Below are 16,211 nucleotides of genomic sequence, written 5' to 3'. Positions count from 1 at the left end.
TCTAAACACAGCATTAATTGTTCTGGCAGTTCAGAACAACCAGGGCTAGCTTGGCTGTAGCCTAAGGTCTTAGATGTCAGAGAAATCTATCCTGCCCTCTTAAAAAATTCAAGGTCAAACATGTTTCTGCAGACACTTCCAACTTTTCCTTGTCCTGCCCTGGTTTTCCCTGGGAGATTTTATAGGCTAAAGAAGTCAGAGTGTGCTTCTTTGTCCCAGGGATGAAATGACTATCATGTGATGCGACGATTTCTTAGCCATTGAACATGAGAAGCATGTTCTTGAGATCATGGCTTCTGCACAGGAACAAGGACAGGTAGAGAGATATGCACTATGTTTTATTTGTACAAAATGTATTTTGGCAAGTTAAGTGATTTTCCCCCATTCTTTTTGTTATGGAGTACATATGGCTTACTATTCACTTCCTAAAGTCTCCTTGAAGCTAAAGGACTGCTTGAAGCCACTATGCAACTAATACTTACAGTATTAACATAGCACCTGGCAGGTATTTAAAAATATGTTAATTGAACTTGAACCATTGGTGCAGTAAAGTAAATGTAACTGTCTTTCTATTTTCCACGTGTTAGGGTTATAGAGATAGCCTTAATTAAAAAGAAATCAATCAACCTACTCCTTGGCCACCCACCCAAGGCCATAAAACACATTTGAAGGGGATCACGAAGGAAGGTGAAAGGTATTAAATACTGACTAGGTACAGTAATTTTTAAAAAATGATTGGAATATTTGGACTAGATTTTTAAAAGTTGAAATTTATTTTACAAATATGCTCAACTGGGTATGCTGTGTATGCCTCTAGATTTGCTGATGAAACCCTCCTTAAGGAAGGCAGATGAAAACAAAATTTTACCGAAATTAGAGAAATGGAGTACTGTAGTGATTTATTGATTTATTTTGCCACCAAAGGCTTTTACCTGTTTGTTTTAAATGTTATCTGGTTAATTTTATGTTTAAAATTGACTGGGCTAAGAGATGCTGGTAAAATACTATTCCTCGTGTCTGTGACGGTTTCTGGAAGAGATTTGCATTTGAATCTGTAGACTGAGTAAAGATCAACTTCACAATGCTGGTTTGCATCATCCAATTCATTGAGGGTATGAACTGAACAAAAAGGCAGAGGAAGGGCAGATTTGCTCTCTGCTTAAGCTGGGGCATCCCTCTTCTCCTGTCCTTGGACATCAGTGCTCCGGTTCTTGAGTCTTTGGACTGGGACTGAACTACACCACTGGCTTTCATGGTTCTCATTTGTAGATTGCATATCATGGGACTTCTTAGCCCTTATAATCACATTAGCTCAAAACTTTCTCCTCCTATTCAATCCCATATTGTCTTTTAAAACGAAGGCATCACAAGATCTGGTGTGTGTGTAGTTTCTGGAAAGGTACCCAGGTGAGTATCAGGTGTACCAGGAACATTTCAAGTGCCACTTGCGTAGATTTAGTGGTGAAAATTCAGAACGGCACACTTAAAAGTGTCCCTCCCTCTCTTGGGCATGCACACACACACAATTTAAATACAAGGAAAATGTTATCACAGAATTTTAGGCAGCATTAAGTCCTATCATCTCTTTAGCACAGCAACTCTATTCATCTGCCCTTTACAGGCAGGCTTACCTCCTGCCACATTCCCATCACTGGAGGTTCGCTCTGTGGCTAGTAGGTCCTCTTACAATTCTGTCTTCAGACACTATCCTTTTTTCTTGGTACTTATCTTTTAGCCCATCTATAGCATCATCTCCTCTTGAAAGTTTTAACTTTCTCCTTCCCTCCTCTTCTGGCATTTCATGTTCCTCTCTGTTATTTCTATCATCCTCTAGAAAACAACAGTGAACACTGCAGTAACCTTGCTTTAAAAGTTCATCTTTTTGGCTATGCTTTTTATAAGCAATGAATTGTACATACAATCCAGTATTGTTTCACTGCTACTGGAGTTTTGAGATATCATTCCAGGTTCACATCCAAGGATGTTATGTAATTTTTGTTGGTATATCTCATATGACAATGTCCCCACATTACAATGAGGCAAACAGCCAGAGCTTCTGCTAAGCAAGGTAACCATACACAAAACAGATGCAACTACAGCAAAAAGCACAATGTCTTAGTGTGCATGCAAACTGCAAAGTATGAAGAATATACTTTGCATTAAGCTTTTCAAAATACTGAGAACAGGTATAAGAACCTCATTATTTGAGACCATGGCCTCTGAACCACTAGTGGACTAGTAAAACGGGGGAGATTTAGGGCAGGAGGATAACTGAGACATCAAATGCACTTTCAGTAGCTTTTTATGCTTTTCATTGGGCTACAAACTGTTTTTGAAAAGTTAACTATATGCTAACTATGAGCACCTAATTTGAATAGGAGAGTGCACAATTTCTACACGTATACTAGAACACTGACATTTACATGTGCACACACACCTATTCTGAGAAGATTTAAGTTTGGAGGTGACATTCAGAAGGTCTCCAATATTGAAAAAAGGGAGGTTTTTTCCTCAAGCTATTAGGAAGTTAGAATTGGAGTTCTGGTGTTTTGGAATTCCATATTCAGAAACTAAAAAAATTGTATTTAACCTTAATTGAACTAACCCAGGAAAGGTAACTTACAGGCACACCTCATTCTATTGGTTTGCTTCATTATGCTACTCAAGATACTGCATTTTTTCACATATTGAAGGTTTGTGGCAAACCTGTGTCAATTCTATTCATTCCGTTTCTCTAAAAGTATTTGCCCACTTTATGTCTCTGTCACACTTTGGTGATTCCTGCAATATTTCAAATATTTTCATTATGTTATGCTAATCTGATCAGTGATTGACTCGTTCAAAGCTCAGATGATGGTTAGCCCTTTTTAGCAATATTTTAAAATTAAGGTATGTACATTGATTTCTTAGACATAATACCACTGCACACTTAAGTGCAAACATAATTTTTATATGCACTAAGAAACCAAAAATTAATTTGACTTGCTTCACTCCAATTATCTGCTTCATTGCAGTGGTCTGGAACCAAATACACAATATCTCCAAGGTATGCCTGTAGTCACAGGTAGAACAAGTGAGAGCAATTTCTTTTAAATCTTGATCCTAATTTTTTTTTGAGAATTTTAAAAATGTTTATTTTTGAGAGAGAGAAAGAGAGAGTGAGTGGGGGAGGGGCAGAGAGAGAGGGAGAGACAGAATCTGAAACAGGCTCCAGGCTCTGAGCTGTCAGCACACAGTCTGATACAGGGCTCAAACTCCCTCACTCAGGAGTGAGATCATGACCTGAGCCAAAGTTGGACCTGAACCGACTGAGCCACACAGGCACCCCAATTCTAATTTTCAAATGCAGTATTTGACAGGATAGATTTTGCACTAAAGTAATAAAGAACTCTTACACAAAGCAAAAAACAAAACAGGTTTAATGATTAGAACAGATGAATTAGTAGGTTTATATAACCATTAACTAAGGGAAACCCTAGAACCAGAAATAAGGATTTTAAAATTGCATGCAAAGTCTAGTTACCATAAAAACCAAAGCAATACCAAAATATCTCAGCTTCCTAGCATAGACTCCAGATATTCTTTATTTCCAACTCTTGGTAATCAAAATATGTACACTTTTGCATGCTACTGGTAGTGGAGGAGTAAGATTATTTGTATAGGACTACAATTATGTTTCACAGTTGGGAGGGCACATAAAGAAGTGTCTTCCTCCACTTTTTGGGCCCATCTTAAAAAAAGGCACTCCCTAAGGTTCCTTGGTAACACCTTTGCTAGGTTTCTTAATTGCTCACATAATCTTTACGTGTAAAATTACTGGTCCACTCATTTCACAGATCTGGGAACCACAAGGCATTGGAACTGCTTAACTCACATGCCAAAAAACTGGCTTTCTTAAGAAATGACCAAAACTTTGGAGAAGCAGTTAAAAAAAGAAAGGAAAAAAAAAAAAAAACACCTGGGGCTTTGTTTCCTTGAAAATGTAATCATATGCTTAATTACTAGGCTTTGGCATGCACAGCCAGACACATCATGGAACTGAAAGAACCACCATATAATGGTGACAGAGGACTTTCTTGAATAATTACGCTACTTTTCTACCTTCAGCTCCCTTGTACCAATGCAACTTTGTCCTTCTCCCCTTTTTAATTACAATACCAAGTGCTCTGAACCTGGGTTTGACCTCTCTGCTGAAAGATGTGTTAGAAAAGGATGCTTATTTTTTTTTTTTGAAAAGGATGCTTAAATAAATTACTGAGTCTTTCTCTATGATCATCAAAACAAAGAGTAATGGAAGTCTTGAGCTGCCTGTGGGCAGTTGTCCACTATTCACAGAATCTTCAGAAACAATTTGCCTGAGGCCAAGGAGAATTTATCACTAAACCTGACTCATGTTGAGCCATACTGAAACCGCACTTGGGTAGCTAGTCTCAAGTCAAACTGCGCTCGAACATTTCTTGACATTTATTGCATCCACGTAGAGTGCAATTTTTGATGCTGAATCAGAGATATGCGGCAATTGAAGGCTTCACCACAAGCATCACATTCGTGGGTTTCTTGGGTTTTCACCTCTGCGTGGATCTTCTGATGGTTGACAAGGCTGCGCTGTTGACTAAAACTTTTGTCACACTTCTCACACTTGTAAGGTTTCTCTCCTGTGTGTATTCGCTGATGCTGAATAAGGCCTGAGTTCCGGCTAAAGGCCTTCCCACATTCATCACATTTATGGGGTTTATTACCTGTGTGAACACCCTGATGTCGAATAAGGTTACAAAGTTGACTAAAGCTTTTGCCACACTGTCTGCATAGATAAGGTCTCTCACCAGTGTGGATTCTCTGATGTTCAATAAGAAATGAGCTCCGACTGAAGCTTTTCCCACATACAGTACATAGATAGGGCTTTTCACCAGTGTGTATTCTTTGATGTTGTACAAGATGAGCACTGACACTAAAAGTTTTCCCACATTCATCACATTTATAAGATTTTTCCTTGGGATAGACTTCTTGCTGTATAACAAGACTGCAATTTGGATCAAAACTTTCCTTAGTTTCATTGTATGAGTAAGTCTTCTCTCTGGTGTGGATTCTCTGATGCTGAATAAGACCTGAGCTTCTACTAAAGGCTTTTCCACATTCCTCACATTTATGGGGTTTGTCTCCTGTGTGAATTCTCTGATGACGAGTAAGGTTGCACAGTTGACTGAAGCTTTTCCCGCACTCTTTGCACTGATAAGGTCTTTCACCTGTATGGATCCTTTGATGTTCAATAAGAAATGAGCTCCGACTGAAGCTTTTTCCACATTCAATACAAAGAAAAGGCTTCTCACCAGTGTGGATTTTTTGGTGTTGTATAAGGTATGTACTTAATCTAAAAGCTTTTCCACATTCACCACATTTATGGGGTCTTTCCCCAGTGTGAATTCTCTGATGTTCAACAAGTAATGAATTTCGACTAAAGCTTTTCTTACATTTGGTACAGTGATAGGGTTTCTCACCAGTGTGAGTTCTCTGATGTTCAATAAGGTGTGATTTCCAACTGAAGGCTTTCCCACAGTCACTACATTTATGGGGTTTCTCACCTGTGTGGATCCTTTGATGTTTAACAAGGCTCCTTCTCTGGCTGAAGCTCTGTTTACACTGATTACACTGATAGGGTCTCTCTCCAGTGTGGATTCTCTGATGTCTAATAAGGGTTGAGCTCACACTAAAGGTTTTTCCACAATAATTACACTCATAGGGCCTTTCCCCAGTGTGAATTCTCTGATGTTCAATAACAAATGAACTGCGACTAAAACTTTTCCCACATTCATTGCACTGAAAAGGCTTCTCACCAGTATGGACCCTTTGATGTTGAATGAAATGGGCCTTGCGGACAAATCCCTTTCCACATTCTTCACATTTATGGCATTTCTCTTCTGGGTTTGGTCTCTTACGAATAATGTTAGTGTTTCCTCTGAACATTCTCTGTTCCTGGGCCAAAGATTCCCTTGGTATTTCCCATAAGAAGATTCCTCTCTGTTTATCTAACCTACCAACAAGTTCAAAGGTTTCTCTACCTATGGGATCTTGGTCAATTTCACTTTTGATTCTTGTAACTATTACACCCTGTGGTTCCACTTCTTCCTCAATTTCCTCAATTTCTTGTTTTACAGTTGGCTCCTCATCCTTATCTCTGTTTAAAACATCTGGAATAATAAATAGAAAATAGAAAATAGAAAGATTAGCCAGGCTCTTTGCTAGCAAGGAGAAATGCTTAGGAAAATAAGATTAAGATAAATTAATCCACTACATCTATAAAATGTGGATGATTACTTCACAGTATTGTTGTAAAAATTAAATTAGTTCCTATACATAAAGCATTTAAGACCATACCTGGCAAATACAAGCTATGTAAATATTACTAGTTATCTGATGAAAAGTTTTTCTTAGAGAAGGGGTGTGAAGAGTGTTGTTTTTTTTTAACGGAGCAAGCTTTGAAGTTTTAATTTTTTTTAGTAATCTCTACACCCAACATGGGACTCAAACTCACAACCCCAAGATCAAGAGTCACATGTTCCTCTGAATGAGCCAGCTGGGTGCCCAGAAAAGAGTGTTTTTATGAGGCAAATAAGTTAGTGGGGGTAAGCAGAGTTGGGAGGAAGGGCTGGTGATCAACAGAGAATTATGCAAGGTAAGATGGGCCAACAATGAAATAAAACAAATAGTGGTGTGATGAATTAGTCTGTCAAAGAAGAAAGGATGACACAGGAAGAAAACAGTAGGTTCTGGGAAATTTGGGGTGAAACAACATTGCTGGAGTGTGAGTAGATTAAGTAACTGACAGAAAGGAACACAAAATGATGTTGAGAAAGATAAAAGACAAAAACCAGGAAGCAACAATTAATAAGAATTTACTTATTAAATAAAAAAATTAAAAAAAAAAAAAGAATTTACTTATTGCAATCAAAAGCATGCCAGGCATTGTGTAATGATTCAGTATTCAAAGATAAGACATGAAACTTCCTACCAAATAAAATGGATGACAAGTATACTGGGGAAAGAAAATAAAATGGTAAAATATTAAGTAAAGCAATTCCTGTATCAAGAGACTAAACAGCTTTAAAAAAATGGGTTGGAGTGACATGGAGTCTATGATATAGAATGACAAAAATAAATACAAAGGAACACAGTCAAGGTTAATGAAAGAAACAGGGAAAAGCAGTGTGTGGTAACTTCACCTACCACAAATCACCCCACGTTCTTCAAGTATACATGATTCTTACTCTTCCAAAGATGTAAGAGCCACATTGGAACCATCTGGTTCCAACCGAGAGTCTCTAAGACATCTGAGAAATGAAAATCTTGCATGTGTTAAGGAAAGATAACATAATGGTCTACAATGTAAACAGAGTGGCATATAGAACACTTAAGTCTGCCTCTGACTTCTTTCTTTTCTCTCTTGCTTTCTGCTGGATAATTCCACATATTTGGTTGATCACTACCAAATATATATTTGGCCCTAAACAATTTCCTTTTTTAGACTTCCTCTTTTCTCTTAATTTTCTAACCTTCTACCTTTGGAGTCATCTTCGAATTTTCTTTTCACTCACTTTAAACCAGTCATTAAGTTATTTTATTCCAAAAAGCTTTCTCTTATTCCTCTAAGAAACTAGTAGAAACTTTATTTTTGCTTATACTACTTACAGTATTCTCTCTCAAATTCACTTCACTGGACTGCTTTCTTTCACACAATGAAAAAGGATCAAAGAACTCCCTCAACTTTCTGCCCCCTTCCTATAAAATTATATGCAATGGCACATGAAGATCTATCCCATTCCTATCCAAGCTGAATTCATCTACGTTCTCTTTATCCCACTGTCTCTGAGTGTTTGTTCAATTATTAGCATTTTTTCCCTCTTTCTTCCATCTGTATTCTCCATTGTCCAACATATCAACATGCATACAAATATGCTCAGCATACAAATACGTCCAACTATATCTTGAACTTGAAATCCTTCTCTTAATGAAATCGAAATTTGTGAAATAAAATTTTAACTCTGTAGCTCTCCATTTCCCAACTATGTTTTCCATGCCCAACATCTTCCCATTCAATCTGTTCTATAACCTACTGTGAAATCTGGCTTTGGTTTCTGGCATCTAGAGATGCTTCTTATGAAATCACCAATAACTCTTGAATAACAAATACAACAAACATTTTTCAGTCCTTTATTCAGCAGCATCTGACACTGTCGATTATTCCCATTTTGACACTATCTGTTTTTGGTTTCTATGCTGTTGCTGTATTTGGTTTCTATGCTGTTGCTGTATGCTGTATGTATGTATTGTTGTATGTTGCATTGTTCTAGTCCCCTCCCTCCTTTTTCTTTGGCTTTTTCTAAAAAATCTCCTTCATGTATTTTTCTTCCTTTGTCAACTGCTGTTTGACAAGGTTACTGTTACCAATAATGTTTACATTCCTTTCTTTTAAGCTTATTTATTTATTTATTGAGAGAGAGAGAGAGAGAGAGAGAGAGAGAGAGAGAGAGAGAGAGAGAAGAGACACAGAATTCCAAGCAAGCTCTCCATTGTCAGTGCAGAGCCTGACAGGAGGGCTCAGTCTCACAAACTGAGCTCATGACCTTAGCCGAAGTCAAGAATTAGATGCTTAACTGACTAAGCCACTCAGGTGCCCCACCCACGTTTACATTCTTACCTTGCTCTATATTCATACTCACGATATCGCCACTTACATGCCTCAAAAAGGGCTTGCAATTAACATGATCCTCATCATCTGCTGTCATGTAGGTCTCTACCTCTAATTATCTTCTCTTAACGGGCATCCTCATCCATTACCCAAAGTAGAAAATCTTCCTAGATTTCTCCATTTTTCTTTTTGTTACCCAATCACCAAAACCAAAGATCCAACTCTCTAGCATCTACCTTCTTCCCATGTTTTCTCTGGATGATGCAAAAGCCATCTAATAATCCTTCACTCTAGTCTTTAAGCTGCCCCACACTGTACCTACTTAGCTGCATCCAGAGAGATGTACAGGAAATGGAATTCCAGTCACATCACCACCTGTAGGTTCACTAGTACTCTATCATCTCTAGGATCAAATCAAAGCTCTTTACATTATGGTACTCAGTGCTTCACAACAGGTTCTCTAAACTTCAAGTCACCCTTCTACCCACTTTCTCACACTGGAATTGGGCAAATTGCTTATGTTAATGTTTTATACCATTTCATTGCATATCTCGTTTACTAAATGTCCCCCAGCATTGTTTACCTGGCCAATTCTTGGTTGCTCTTTAGGACTCAATTCAAAGCAACAGTTCCTCCACAAAGCCTTCACTAAGTCCACTAGACAGATTAGGTGTTCTGTTTTTTATCACCAGTCCTCATCCACAACTGTATTACAGCTATTACTGCACTGCTGTTTTAACTGTTTGTGTTCGTCTCTTCTATGGGTTTGTAAATTCCTTGTGAGAAGGGGAAGTCTCTTTTAATGTTTACCCAGTGGTTACTGTTCCAGGGGTTTTACTCAAAGGAGTAAGACAAATTCTTATTTGCAGACAATATGAATGTCTAACTAAAATTTCTAGAAGAATTAAGTGAAATATAATAGCAACATGAAGACTAAGCTATAAAATAAATACTGGTACTTACTACCAAGGATAACCAGTTGGGAAATATTATAGAAAAATAAAATATGCTTTTCATGATAACAAAACCATAAAACCTATAAATAAATCTTACAAGAACTGTACGAGATCCACAGAGATAAACCATAAACTTTTTCTGAAGGACTTAAGACAGACAAATAGAGTCAACCAAATTGCTAAAGAGATTCAATATTATAAGGATCTTAATTCTTCCTAAAACAATCTATGAACCCAATTGTATTCCAATCAAAATCTTATGAACTAATTAAAAACCCCAATGAATCTAAATTTCAACTGGAAGAATGCAGAAAACTAGCTAAGTGTATCCTGGAAAAGAATGTAAGAGAATGATTTATCATGCTAGATATAAAATGCAATATATTGCTAAGTAAAATTGAGATGCTCTGGCACAAAAATAAACAGGTCAAACAGATAGGTAAAGAAAACAAGTGACTTCAGTCTTGTACACAAAGCAGCACAGAAAGGACTAGCTGTGAGATCTGGGCTTGTTAGCTATAATCACCTTCTGAGGTCTCTGCCACGCTTGTCTTATGTTCCCATCCTGTGATCATAGCTAATTTGTCTAGAGTACCGCTGACTCAAAGTGCATCTCTCCCAGGAATTTGGAATTAAAAATGAAATATGCAGTTATTCTGAACATGACAGAATTGTAACCTATCAACTCAGAAGCTATAGGGACAAAAGCATGTGGATATGAGGAGGAAAGACTAATCTACCAAGGAGAAAGAAACAAAATGCAAGGGTTAATCACTGACTTCCTGAGCGCACCAATTTTTGGGTTTAGTCCTTTTCTGATATCCAGTTGCAATCATGCTTATATATCCTGTGAGCCACCTATGTCCCTACAGTAAGTTCTCTTGTTGGCTTAAGCTAGTTTGAGTTGATTCCTATAATCTTTAATCCGTTTTAATAATATGCTAGCTGAGGAGAGAGACAAAAAGCAAGGAAATGGTAAAGTGGAAGTGGCTAAACTTTAGGAAAGAACAAGAGTTACCACACATTTTCTAAAAAGGGCCAGACAATAAATATTTTTAGCTTTGTTAGCTAAAAATGGTCTCTGTTGCAACTATTCAACTCTGTCACTATAGCGTGAAAGTAGTGTCAGATAATACACAAAGGATTGGGCATGTCCATGTTCCAATAAAACTTTATTTATAAAAATGGACAGTGCCAGATTTGGGCTGTGGACCATAGTTGCTAACCCGAGTATCTAAAAAAGTATAAAAAGAACAGTTTTCTTGGTAAAAGAATGACAGAATGGGGAAGACTTGCATTCTTAGCGCTAGCACAGTGCTTGATTAACTATTTATTGAATGGATGAGTAGTTGAACAAATAACTGAAAAGAGACTATAATCAAAGAACTGAAGCAATGAGATTAAGGTCTTACAGGTACAGCAATTCCCAATTCTGTCAAGGTCCAATAAGGTTCAAGCAGACTGAAAAGGAGTCATTAAAATTAAAGAAATCCAGTTCATTTCAAAGAACTGAGATCAAGCTGTCAGCTGTATTATCAATGTTGTTACTAAAGCTTTTAAGTAAAAATCAGCATAGAAAGGAGAAAGGTATTAAATAAAGGACCAAAATTAAAACTGGAAAAGTATTGTATTAAGTAAAGCAGCAAGATGAAGTGCAGGAAAACACTATATTAGAAAAGTTAAGGGGGCACCTGGGTAGCTCAGTCATTTAAGTGTCAGGCTTTGGCTCAAGTCATGATCTCGCGGTTCGTGATTTTGAGCCCTGCATTGGGCTCTGTGCTGACAGCTCAGAGCCTGGAGCCTGCTTCAGATTCTGTGTCTCCTCTCTCTCTCTCTCTCTCTCTCTCTGCCTCTCCCCCACTCATACTATGTCTCTCTCTTTCTCTCAAAAATAAATAAACATTAAAAAAAATTAAAGAAAAAAAGGTTAAGTAATTGTGATTTGTCATCAAGGGAATGGAGACAGAGTCTACAGAGGAAGATGAAAAGATTGTGGAGGGAGAAAGAACTGATAAAAAGCTGTAGTTCAGCTAAAATGAGAGCCTGAAAGTAGATCACAGATGGGCTCACTGCCATGCCTTCATCCATATGGTACTCACATTTTACAGTAGTAGGGACAGGCAAGACTGGGCATTTGCCTGGTTCTATCAACCAGGATACCATATGTGTGGATAAAGCTGGCAGTGACTCAGAGACACCATGGCATATTGGGAGAAAAAAATCAGCAGCTGATCTGGCTAGAGACTGAAGTGGTGTGCAGGAAATAATAGATGATGTTAGAAAGCTAGGCAGGGGCTATTTAGAGAGGCCCTGGTAGGTAGGACAAGAAATTAAATTTTTTATTAAGCTCTCAGGAATCAGAAATTGTAAGCAGTTAACTAACAAAATCACTTTGGTGGCAGTGAATAGAATGTATTAAAAGAAAGGGAGTTGGAGGCAAGGGGCTAGTTTATGGGCTAATGCAATAATCTGTTCAAGAGGTACCGATCTTTTTCTTGTTTTTATGTTTATTTAATTTTGAGAAAGAGAGAAAGGGAAAGATAGTGTGTAAGTGGGGGAGATAGGCAGAGAGAGAGACGCACACAGAATCCGAAGCAGGCTCTAGGCTCCGAGCTGTCAGCACACAGCCTGATGCAGGGCTTAAACCCACGAACTGCGAGATCATGACCTGAGTCAAAGTTGGATGCTTAACCAACTGAGCCACCCAGGAGCCACAAGAGGTTCTGAGTCTTAAGTACAGTAATTCAGTTATACAAATATTTAAAGGCATATAATATATACCTGGTTCTGTGCTAAGTGCTGGAGAAATCAAATGAAAAAATATATAGTTACCATCCTCATGGAGACCAGTCTGGTTAGAGAAATAACATCAAGAATGACTAGAGTACAGTCATTTGATAAATTGATTGTAAACTGTGCATACAGTTGAGAAATTCAACAGAAGTGCAGCACAGTGCAATACATGGCAGCACAGAGAAAGGAGTACTTAATTCTGAAGAGAAGGGCCTTGAGATCTTAATGGATTATTTGAGACTGGCCAGGTGTGAGTTATTTATGTGGTCTTCAAAAGGAGATGACGAAGATTTTGGAGCTCTTAGAGAAGATAATAGGTATGATGACGATAGCAATCAACATTTATATTATACTTAGTACATGCTAACCAGTGTCCTAAGTGCTTTACACATATTAACTCAGTAGTCACAGTAACTCTAAGAAGTAAGTGCTATTATTACTGCCATTGGGTAAAAAAGCAACAGGCATGGAAAGGTTATATAATTCACCCATGGTCACAAGGCTTCTAAGTGGTGGAACCAGGACTTTTGCTTAGGCAGTTAGGCTTCAATTGCTTCTCTTAGGTAGAGATAAAGATTTGGGACTCATCACAGTGGTAGGTGATGACCTGACTATAGATAAGGTTCGCCAAAGAAAGCACATAGATGGAGAGGAAGGCAATACAAGTAAGCAATAAAGAGCTTCAAATACATAAAGAGAGGTGAAATAAAATAAGGTCCAAGTGTCTATTCCACTTGACAATTAGGCTATTAAAGTAGAATGTTAAACAATTTAAGGGGAAGGGTAGAGGCAAGAGAAGGGGCTTAGAGATAATAGTAGGGAAAGTAAAGAATATACATTAACTACTCTTACAAAAACTTGGCTGTAAGTGAACAAGGAGCAGGTTACAGGCTCTCTCAAAGGACAGCCACCCCCCCGGCCCTACCTTCCCCAACTGGAAGAGTCATAAACATACCCATCACCAAAATAAAGGTACCAGAGGAGAAGGAATAGAGACTGAAGTTGTAAGGGGAAAAAAAAAAAAAAAAAGATGACGGATAGGTTCTTGGAAAAGTGAGGAAAAAGGAGCAGACTTAAGCATACACACGAGGGGCAGAAAGTTAGAGTTCATATTCAGTGGCCTCTATCTTCTCTGTGAAACAGAAAGTGAGGTCTACTACTGAGTGATGGACCCAAGGAAAACTTTTTTAAGTTTTTGGAACAGTCACTAAAGGGAAGAAGAGAATGAGCAAATCAATGATAAAAAATTGGCTGAGATGTGAAAACCCACTGGAGACTATTAGAAAAGCCATGCATATATCCAGGGCATTAATCCTTTCAGTTAAACAATTTCCCCTGCTGTGCTTGGCAACTCAGGAGAAAAAGCTGATTTTATAACCAATACAGAATATGAAGTTTGCAGAATGGGTAGAGCACAATGACAAGGTGGCAAGAGAGCACGCTGGTGATAATTCATATGTAGGTCCATGGAACAGATGAAGAGGTGAAGTTAGAAGAGGACTGATAATCTGGGAGGAAAAAGGAGAAATCAAGGAACAAGTAGCATGACTGGGAATAAGCTGGTTTGGGAGGAAATGAGTAGGAGATGTAGAAGCGTAAGAAATTGTAGTAAGCTCTACATGGGCAGAGATCATGTCTGTTTTGGTCACCCCTGTTTAGTTATGGTCTAAGATAAAAACAATGGCTCAAGAATTTTCAAAGACTAAGATACTGGGGCTTAAGATTTGCCTGCCTTGACAAAATTGAGGGTTTGATCACTGATGGGACTTGCTGAACAAAAAAGGAAAGCAAGGTTCCTGAAGACAACATGGTCAGGATATAGCAAGGCTTAAATAATGGCTGCATCATTGATGGCATAGGTTAGCATAGAGAGATTCTGAAATGTGACAAAATCTACGTGTGACAGACCAAACAACGTTGGCAGGTGACAGCAGAAGATAATTGGGTGGGTAGAGCAAGACTGCTGAAGCCTCCAAAGGGAGATTTTGTTTGAAGGGTTCAAACTAATGCTTTGGGAACAACACTGAAAAGCCAGGAGAATAGTAACTTCTCCCTTCCAGCCTTGAGACAAAGGATAGGGAAAAAGGAGGATGTGGGAGAGTAAGCAGCCTCTGCCAGAGAAGTGGTGTCCTTGGGAAAGTGCCAGTTTTCAGTTAAGGCCAGGAGGGGTAAGGAACATTATGTGAAGAAGAACAGGGGCTCCAGAAGGCAGAGTGAAAAGGGGTGGGAGGAAAGCAGTGGGAGGATGAGCCAGGAGGGAAAGTGCAGAGCAGTATGGGAATGAGATTATGAAGATAAGAAGCCAGAAAGGCTTGTATTTTGGTTTTTGCAAGGACACTACAGACAAGAGTCATGGAAACAATTAATGGCCAAAATGTTTGAATCTGAACTTTGGAACAAAGCAGTTTTGGTACTCGTGGTGGTTCAAGTGTTCTCAGGGTCTGATTTCTTATAGCTTCTTAGATATTTTAATCAGAGAAACAAAAGATTCTTACCCAGTGAGACCAGGTTTCCATAATTCTCCATCATGACATCTTTATACAGGCTTCTCTGAGCTGGATCCAGATAATCCCACTCCTCCTGGGTAAAAAACACAGCCACATCCTCAAATGTCAGCAACCCCTGAAATAGTACGATTTCTGTAGTCAGTTCTTGTCTCAAGGACAATTCTACCACTGAAAGTAGCCGAAGCAATCACTTTTCAGAGCCGGGTAGTCTAGGAGGAACATGATTACCCAGAAATCCAAATGGGGCCCAATTCTGTATCAGACAAGCACCTCCAACTAGAGGGCAACTGAACTGGATCCTGGTCGTCAGTAGTGATGGTCCTAAGGATAGAGCTTTTCTGGCTGAATCATTATACCCTAACACTTTTATTTTAGTAAGTTGCCCCAAGGCCTCCCCAAGTTTCCTGCACCTCATTGCCCGGCTCCATCCAACTCTATTAGCAGTGGCTTGAGACCCTATTCAATTCAATTGCAGGAAGTTCTCTAAGCGTCTACCTGGGGTCCTAGCTTCGTGACAGGCGCACAAGACACAGGGAAGAGTCAAAAATGGTGCCTCATCTGGAAGAACTCACAAATGAGAGCGCTTGTTTGCAGCATTACTAATTTTCTTCAGCTAATTTATCAAGTCGCTCTTGAAACCAAGGGCCAAGTGGGCGATTTGGTCGCGAGGCGCAATCCGGACCACTACGGAGTACTTCCTTGCACAGCGCTGCCCTTAAAGACCACGGTCGTGGGGATGGGGGCGGGGGGGCAGAGTGGGTAGCGCGGCCTAGCTCCAGTAGTGGCCAGAGAACAGGGATACCCAGAGGAGCGACTTACCTTTGGCTCCGGCAGGGGGCTCGGGGAGGCCATCTCCAGGACAGAAAATCAGGACGGGAACCCGGGAAAGCCGCAAGGAAAGGAGCTTCTCGTGAGGCCTACCCGGCCGTTGGAAATTAGGCCCCACGAAGGCGAGGCCTCCAGGCTGGGTCTGGCCAGGTCCTGCCTCGGTCCCAGAGCGGTCACGACCCCAGCAGCATATCAGACCCACTACTTGATTGTCCCCCAACTCCAAATTCCCTCCCCACCTAGCTGCGCAGCCTTCCAGGCCTCACTAGAGCCTCCTCCCAGTTGCCAGTTCCTCCTCCTTTCAGCCAAGGAGCGCTATGACCGCCCGCCCCCGGACCAGAAGGCGTCACCCGGAACCTTCCCGGGACGCCCCCCAACTACAACTCCCGTCGTGCTCTGAGAGCGCGCCTCGGTCCAGCCTCCGCCGGCAAGACCCATCGGACT

General features: G+C 39.6%; 1 protein-coding gene across 3 annotated transcripts; it reads right to left on the bottom strand.

The window, feature by feature from the left end:
* Positions 1 to 3,402: 3,402 nt before the first annotated feature.
* ZNF189 (zinc finger protein 189) lies at positions 3,403 to 16,195 on the bottom strand. Of its 3 annotated transcripts, none has more exons than XM_003995703.5 (3): positions 15,759 to 16,195; positions 14,928 to 15,054; positions 3,403 to 6,185 (listed from the first exon to the last, which is right to left on the bottom strand). In XM_003995703.5, the coding sequence occupies exons 1-3, from the start codon at positions 15,789 to 15,791 to the stop codon at positions 4,465 to 4,467; spliced, it is 1,881 nt and encodes a 626-aa protein (XP_003995752.2). In that variant the 5' UTR covers positions 15,792 to 16,195; the 3' UTR covers positions 3,403 to 4,464. The 3 variants fall into 3 exon arrangements, with proteins under 3 accessions (XP_003995752.2, XP_006939395.2, XP_003995751.2); XM_006939333.4 differs by having other exon boundaries at positions 14,928 to 15,009; XM_003995702.5 differs by having other exon boundaries at positions 14,928 to 15,012; positions 15,759 to 16,193.
* Positions 16,196 to 16,211: the final 16 nt, after the last annotated feature.

Source organism: Felis catus, chromosome D4, assembly GCF_018350175.1.
Source record: "Felis catus isolate Fca126 chromosome D4, F.catus_Fca126_mat1.0, whole genome shotgun sequence".
Lineage (NCBI taxonomy): Eukaryota > Metazoa > Chordata > Mammalia > Carnivora > Felidae > Felis > Felis catus.
Note: the sequence above shows the minus strand (reverse complement) of the source record. Positions and strands in the feature narration are given on the sequence as shown.

What these genes read in the sequence shown, in the direction of transcription:
- ZNF189 (XM_003995703.5), bottom strand. Translation starts at nt 15,791, where the DNA reads ATGGCCTCCCCGAGCCCCCTGCCGGAGCCAAAG. An exon ending in GCCCCCTGCCGGAGCCAAAG is followed by an intron (nt 15,055 to 15,758) that starts GTAAGTCGCTCC and finishes GTACTATTTCAG; the next exon opens with GGGTTGCTGACATTTGAGGA. An exon ending in TGGAAACCTGGTCTCACTGG is followed by an intron (nt 6,186 to 14,927) that starts GTAAGAATCTTT and finishes TTATTATTCCAG; the next exon opens with ATGTTTTAAACAGAGATAAG.